At 46.8% G+C, this 7,055-nt stretch overlaps 1 protein-coding gene across 4 annotated transcripts in view; it reads right to left on the bottom strand.

Moving 5' to 3' along the window:
* The window catches only part of SLF2 (SMC5/6 complex localization factor 2), a 28,879-nt gene extending 24,800 nt beyond the window's left edge, over positions 1-4,079 (bottom strand). For 2 of the 4 annotated variants that reach the window (XM_075154910.1, XM_075154908.1), the window contains exon 1: positions 3,475-3,666. In XM_075154910.1, coding sequence (XP_075011011.1) covers positions 3,475-3,665 — 191 coding nt within the window. In that variant the 5' untranslated portion in view covers position 3,666. Of the gene's footprint in view, positions 1-3,474; positions 3,667-3,833 lie in introns of those variants that run through there. The other 2 variants (XM_075154912.1, XM_075154911.1) reach the window with 2 other exon arrangements.
* Positions 4,080-7,055: the final 2,976 nt, after the last annotated feature.

Below are 7,055 nucleotides of genomic sequence, written 5' to 3' on the forward strand. Positions count from 1 at the left end.
TCTTCCTGCTGTCCCAAAACCCTTTGTGCGCCACTGTTTGTTGCTTTTTTCACACATCTGGTGCCAGGCTGGGATGCAAATTCCTACCTGCACTACCAGACTTCCCAGCAGGAACTTGTACCAGCACTGCCCCTTAACAAAATACACGTGTCAGTGGCATCCCTCCCAGCACACATTACGGGTATCTTCTGACTTCTAAAAGAAACAGCAGTCTACAACCGTCTTATTTTTACACATACACAAAAAGATTATTCATAGCTTTAAATCAGAGGTATTTTCCCTGGCAAGAATAAGTAGGATGCAAGAACACCAAGGCATTTCTCTGTGAGAGAATGTCACTTCTAAAAATGGGCAGATTGTCTGAGTAATGTACAATTTGAACATTAAAATACTTTAAGAACTATGAACTTGCTATCTTCATCTTCTCCCATGTAGCAAGGAAGTTTACTAACGACTTCAAGGCTACACTTATGCCTGTTTAGGAAGCTTCTCTTCAAGTTCCAACAAGATATTGGTGTGAGAAAGCAAGAATAATACAGGTTTGTTTAAGACCTTCTCCCATCTTTTATAATCTCTGTGCTTTCCAAAACAAAGCTATATCTTTACTGTCTCTGCGACAGTGATTACAAAGGCAAAACTTATTTATTCCAGGTTGTAAGCTAACATATTCAAGCATCCATACATGACTGTGCTGTCACAGACTCAATAACCATTTTTGAAGTTCAGGCAAGAACAACCCATGGCTCATTTGTTCAAACTAAACTTGGATTTAATTTTGAATCTTTGTTACTTTCGCTTTTGCTTTTTCTACATGGCTTCTGCATTTTTAGCACCTACACAAATACAAAAAGCTGTTTATAATGCATTGATGCTTCTTTAATTGGGCTACTGCGAAGCAGTGATAAAAAGACATCTGTAATCAGAATACGCGAGTACATAAAATAGTCTTTTTGGCTTACCAAAAAAAGCAGAAAAACTACTTGTCAAAGATTATTTGCCTCCAACTTGTCCCAGCTTAATTTGACATAGGCAAAATACACCCATTCTTCCCACACGCTGAAGCAACAGGGTCCCCAAATTTCAGTTCAACATAAGAATCAAAAGACTAAATTGCAGGTTTATTTGCTGTTATTGCTGCTGCTGACTGATTTGTCTTTCTGCCCTAGATCAGCTCCCACTCTGACACCCTGACCTCACCCTCTCACAAGGCTCTCTCCGCCTTGCATTCCTCAGGACACTCCCAACGCTTGCTTGTGACTGCTCTCGCAGCTGCAAAATCATCCCGTGCCTACAGCTTCCTGCACTGCATATCTTTCCAAACCCCCTCTATTCTCCTAACTAGGCAACTGTACTTCTTCCTTCCAGGTTACAGCCCTATCTGCAATACCAACCGCTGTCGGCAGTCCAAATATCATCTCCAGCTACCTCTTAGATTCCTCTCTGCACTTGAATCTTAAAGACAAACCAAAACCAGTGTCTTCTGCTATTTTCTTCCTTCTTTCCGCAGCCACTGATTTTGAACGACTGCTTATCTCCCTCCCACATCCACTATCTCATTGCTGTATCTTTTTGCTGTCTTTTGTTCCAGATGCAAGAGCTTTGTAACAAAATTCATGTTTGTTCCATAATTATACAAAGCCTTGTATAACATAACTGAGACAATGGAGGCACTGCTGCTAAAAAAAGGCCTTTTTTCTCTCCCTGGGATAAAAGTTTAACTTGAACGGAGAGTGATTTTTCTTTGACTATTTGTTTTAAAGTGCTTATCCACTGACATTTTCTACTTTGCGTTCTACTGCTTTTTGGAAGAACAAGGGATAGGAACTGTCCAACTAAAACAGAATAGTAATTTCTTGAGTGCTGTGTTGTATCTCAGACAAGGAAGTGTACTAGAAACTTCAAACAAAACCTAGGGTGAAAAAAAATGAAAGCATGTGATAAGAGTACAAGGAAGAACACAAGAAAGTACTGGGCTTTCCAACCTGCTTTTCATATGTATATATTAAAGTACAAAAAGAACGCATGATTTTCTATGTGAACAGGACCATAACTGTTCACAAACTATTCACAGGAGGATTTCCACTAGTGTTTTAATAAAAGGTCAAATAATCAGCCCTAAAAGAATGAAGACCTGATAAAGAAACAATAATTACTGGTTTTGACTCTTTTTTACCTGACATGAAAGTCACAGTTTTTTAGTGTATCTTTGCAAACAACTACATAGCTCTAGTTAATGCTTTTCAGCAAAATATATAAATTCAGCAGAACATATTTATCCCCACTAAAAATTATTCCACCATTTTTTGTGAAATCTCATCTTAATTGAGGCACTAGGGAGACCACTAAAAAACCCAGATAAGAAAAGGCAAAACCCCTAAATACATGATCTTGCTTAACAAAGAAAAAAGCTACACAGCCAGGAGATGCATCTAACAGACCTTTTAGGTCTTTCAAAATTAAGGGCACAACCTGCATGAAAGAGGGAAGAAGGAAATTCTTCCACTTGTTTAAAAAGATAAAACCCTGGGTATTCTTTAAAAGTAACTAGTGTTTAAAGCCATATCAGTGGTTATCTCTGATTGGAAAAAAATTTTACTTTTAAAAAACTGTGCTGGAAACACTAGCAATAGCTCAGAGAAAGCAAAGCCACACAACACAGTAATAAGCTACAAAATGTAAATACATCTTTGACAAAATGGAGCATCTTGAAAATCACTGTAGAAACAACAACAACAAAACAGTAAAGAAAGTTGCACATAAAACCTTGCAATGGTCTTTCATATTAACCACAGCAAAACCAAAACACAGAATAGTTTCACTTTTGTAGGCAAGAAGCAACACAGAAGAACTGAACTTTTACCTTCTCCCTTTCCTTCAAATGTCAGGCTATCAAAAAAGCTATCAAAAAAAGAGAAGCAGCAGAAATGAACAAAATAAGGTGCTGCTAACGGCATAAGAAAATTATGACTTGCCTCATACTGCAAGAAACAGCACTTATTTAACTCGGCAGCCCCTGAAAAACCTCATCAAGTCGTTGGCACAATTTGGATTTCTAGTTGGCAGACAGGTTCACCATGTCTAAAAACTGTCACTGACCACCACTGCCTTCATTGGAGACCTTGTCCTCAGCACCGTTAGCAGTACAGTTCACAGCTGGAACAGGCTTGGAAGCCGAATCAATGACAACTGAAGTTCTCCCTTTAGAGCCGAACTGCTGAAGCCTACCTAGCTCTACAGGTAGACTTGCTAACAAACACCAAGCCGTAAGACGGGAGGACATATGTGTACACGTGGGAGGACTCACGCAGTTTGAAAGATGTGCTGAAGATGCTAGTCAGTACTTGGCCAGACATCTTCTTCAGTTTCTTTGTGCGCTGTCGGGTTGCCCGGCTACCAGACGCCTTTCACCTTGCCCAACAAGCTACCAGCACCACATGAGAACAAGCGCCGGCGCACCAGGGCTGGAACGCCCACTGAGGCGAGTACAGACGAGGAGGGTACCGGCCGCCCCTCGCGGCTGGCACACCGCCGGGCTCCCGGGCAGTCTCACACCCCCTCTGCCGAGCTCGGCCGGGACTGAAAGGCTGGAGCTGGGAACAGCACCGCGAGGCTCCCGCAGCCGCCGGCCGCCCGCCCGCCCGCAGAGCGGCCTCGGCCCCGGCCATGGCGCCAGCCCCTCCGCCCGCGCGCCGCGCGGTGCATGCCGGGAGCCGCCCGCCGGGGGCGCCCCCTGCCGGAGGCGCGCTGCACGCCGGGAGCCCCCTCGGCGCTCCGCTAGGCGGGCGCGGCGGTCGCGGCCGCCTCCCACGCGCCCGTCCGCACCCCGCCGGTACCTTAAGTCTCGGGCCGTCTCTCTGGCCGCGGCCGCCGGCGTAAAATGGCGTCGGGACCTGGTGACGGGCGGGCCCGGCGACGGCACGCCCTCGCCGAGCGGCCGGGTCATGGCGCGGGTTGCCCAGCTGACCCCGGGCGGCGGAGGGGACCGGGGAGACCGGCCGCTCCCGGCACCATAGGAAAGGCTGCCGGCCCGAGCGACCCTCGCCTGCGGGGCTGCGGGGAGGAGGCGACGGGGATGTGTTTTTCTTTAGGTTCGGTCGCTGATTGGCTGAGCGGTTGAAGGAGTAGCGCCTCCCGTTGGTTCTTTGCCGCCAGGGGCGGGACGGGTAGACGGAGCGCGGCTGTGATTGGCTGCGAAGAGAGCGGGAGGCGGGAGCGTCCTTCCGCGGCCGAAGGAGGAAGGGCTGTTTGCCGCCTTGGTCTCGTGCCACTCACCCCTTCCAATTCCCGCTCTCCGATTGGTGCGCGCGGGGCGGGCGCCAGCCCCGGCGCGAGCGCGAGGCGCCGCCCGGCTGCGCCCCCTCAGGGCGCCTTTCGGCCGTCCCAGGCCCGCCGCCACGCTCCTTCCTGCCGGAGGCCAGTCTGCCCTCAGGGAGGGTGCCCTCGGCCGGGGGCACGCCTAGGGCGATTCCTCCACAAGCAGAAGTGTCCCGTGAGGGAAGTGGGCAGGGACAGCCAGAGAGTCGATGGCCCCGCGGCTGGTGCTGCAACTGTGAGAAAACCCAGGCTGCATATCCATCTCCACAGCCACTTGAGAGGGAGTGGAGGCTGTTGCAGCTGTTGGGAGGCTAAAAAGTTAGGAAGGGAGTAACTTTTCTGAAATCAGCCCCATCTCCACCAGAACAGCACACAGTCCTGTGCCTTCCCAATCAGCCTGGTGAGCAAGCTTCACTCTATACCTTACCTTCCACCCCCTCCTTAAAATGCATCCTTTGCGTGACTGCCCTATGTGCTGCACTACCACATTTAAAACACTTTGGCCCGGGGTCAAAAACCTGGACTAGACAACCTGAAGAACCAGATTTGCAAGCTTAAAGAACCCCGGTATCGCTATCTGTAATGCTCTGTGCAAATTTACATACTTAGTCCCTATAAAAATTAGCGGTATCAAAATGTCTCCACAGTAGCAGCGCTAACAGTTCAAAGCAGGCGCTGCACACATACAAGCTAATCCCTGCCCTTGGTCTGCAGAAATACGAGATAACCCAATGGTGCCCTAAAGGTTATCTGGGACAGTTTATGCTGAAATCTGTTTTGTTGGTTTTTAGTGGGGTTTTTGTTTGAGGTTTTGTTTAGCACTTTGCCTAAGAGTGGAGATGACCAAGGCCACTCTTTTCCTAATGTTTTTCTTGGATCCAGAAACACCAGGAGACAATTCATTCAAATGGAAAGGAGTGACCCACCTGATGTCTCTTTCCGCACCCTACCCGAGGTAGGCTGGCATAGGGAAAGTCTGCAAAGCAGAAGTAACAGTAATGCAAAACTGAAACCACAAGTCAAAATAGGAAACAGTTTTTTGAGCAGCGTCTTGAGTCTGCCATGTGGTATGCACTCCAACCCACCCCCTTTCCTCCTGCCCCATCCCTCAGTCTGTTTTTCAAAAGCTTACATCCATATAATTTATGATGTCTTAAACCCAACCTCAAAAGAGTAAAACACTGGCTGCCATCACATCATGTACCTTCCTCCTTTCTTGCTTTAACCCATTGTCGTGGTTTAACCCCAGCTGGCAACTAAGCCCCACACAGCCACTCGGTCACGCCCCCCTCGGTGGGATGGGGGAGAGAATCAGAAGAGTAAAAGTGAGAAAACTCATGAGTTGAGATAAAGACAGTTTAATAGGGAAAGCAAAAGCTGCACGCACAAGCAAAGCAAAATTAGGAATTAATTCACTCCTTCCCATCAGCAGGCAGGTGTTCAGCCGTCTCCAGGAAAGCCGGGCTCCATCACGCGTAAGAGTTACTTGGGAAGACAAACGCCATCGCTCTGAAGGTCCCTCCCTTCCTTCTTCTTCCCCCAGCTTTACATGCTGAGCATGACGTCATATGGTATGGGATATCCCTTTGGCCAGTTGGGGTCAGCTGTCCTGGCTGTGTCCCCTCCCAACTTCTTGCGCACCCCCAGCCCACTCGCTGGTGGGGTGGGGTGAGAAGCAGAAAAGGCCTTGGCTCTGTGTGAGCACTGCTCAGCAGTAACGAAAACATCCCCGGGTTATCAACACTGTTTCCAGCACAAATCCAAAACACAGCCCCATACTAGCTACTATTGTTAATGTTAATCATAATCAACTATAGTCCTCAAAGTGTTATTGTTCTGTGTATAGCCCTCGCCCAGAACTGGGTTAAAAACCAGTTAATAAGAAATCAGAATGATGAAGTTAGTGAGTGAGTGTTTGATTGGAGGAGATCAAGATGTATATGTTTTAATTTAAGAATACTATGGTTATAGATAGTTTAGTTTGTTGTGGATTCTATATTGTTCGCTTCTGTAATTTTAAACAATGAAGATTTGTTGCTTAGAAGTTAGGTAACTAACAGGTGTGTGTGTGTAATTGTGTAGAGTAGTAATTAATTATAAACTGTGTGTTTTAGAGGTATTGTTAGATTTAGTGATAATTAATTTTAGCTATGGAAACTATAAACAAACATGGTCCAAGCATGGCTCAGGGACAAACTGCGACCCTATAAGGAAAGGAGGAAATAAGTTCATGAAGAGTTCACTACCCTGCCGACCACCAGAGACCACTCGAGACCCTCAAGAAGACCCTAAAGACTTTAGTGCGCATGTGTCTAGGATGATGTAATATTATAATTAGTTCTCGGAAATTTAATGAATATGTAAAAGAGAAATTTAAAATATGTATGAGAAGCATGGATATAAACAGAAAGGTGACTAGACCAGGTGTGCTTGATTTGTGGCAAGTCCAGCGAGCACCCAGGCCTGAATAAAACAATATCTCTCCTGAGCATGTGGAATTGGTTACTTGCACGCCGGGCACGAATCTGCTTTTCGGACAACGCTATGAAGAAAATTAACTCTATCCCAGCCAAAACCAGCACACCAGTCCTACACACATTGTCTTCAGCTGCAAGCTCTCTGCCCCATCGGGACCATCTCCAACTATTATGTTTGTAAGAAACGTACCAGGAGGGGATCCCACTGTTTGACAACACACTTCAAGACCCACCTTACACAACAGGACAACCAATCCATGTTTA

Source organism: Calonectris borealis, chromosome 7 (assembly GCF_964195595.1).
Source record: "Calonectris borealis chromosome 7, bCalBor7.hap1.2, whole genome shotgun sequence".
Lineage (NCBI taxonomy): Eukaryota > Metazoa > Chordata > Aves > Procellariiformes > Procellariidae > Calonectris > Calonectris borealis.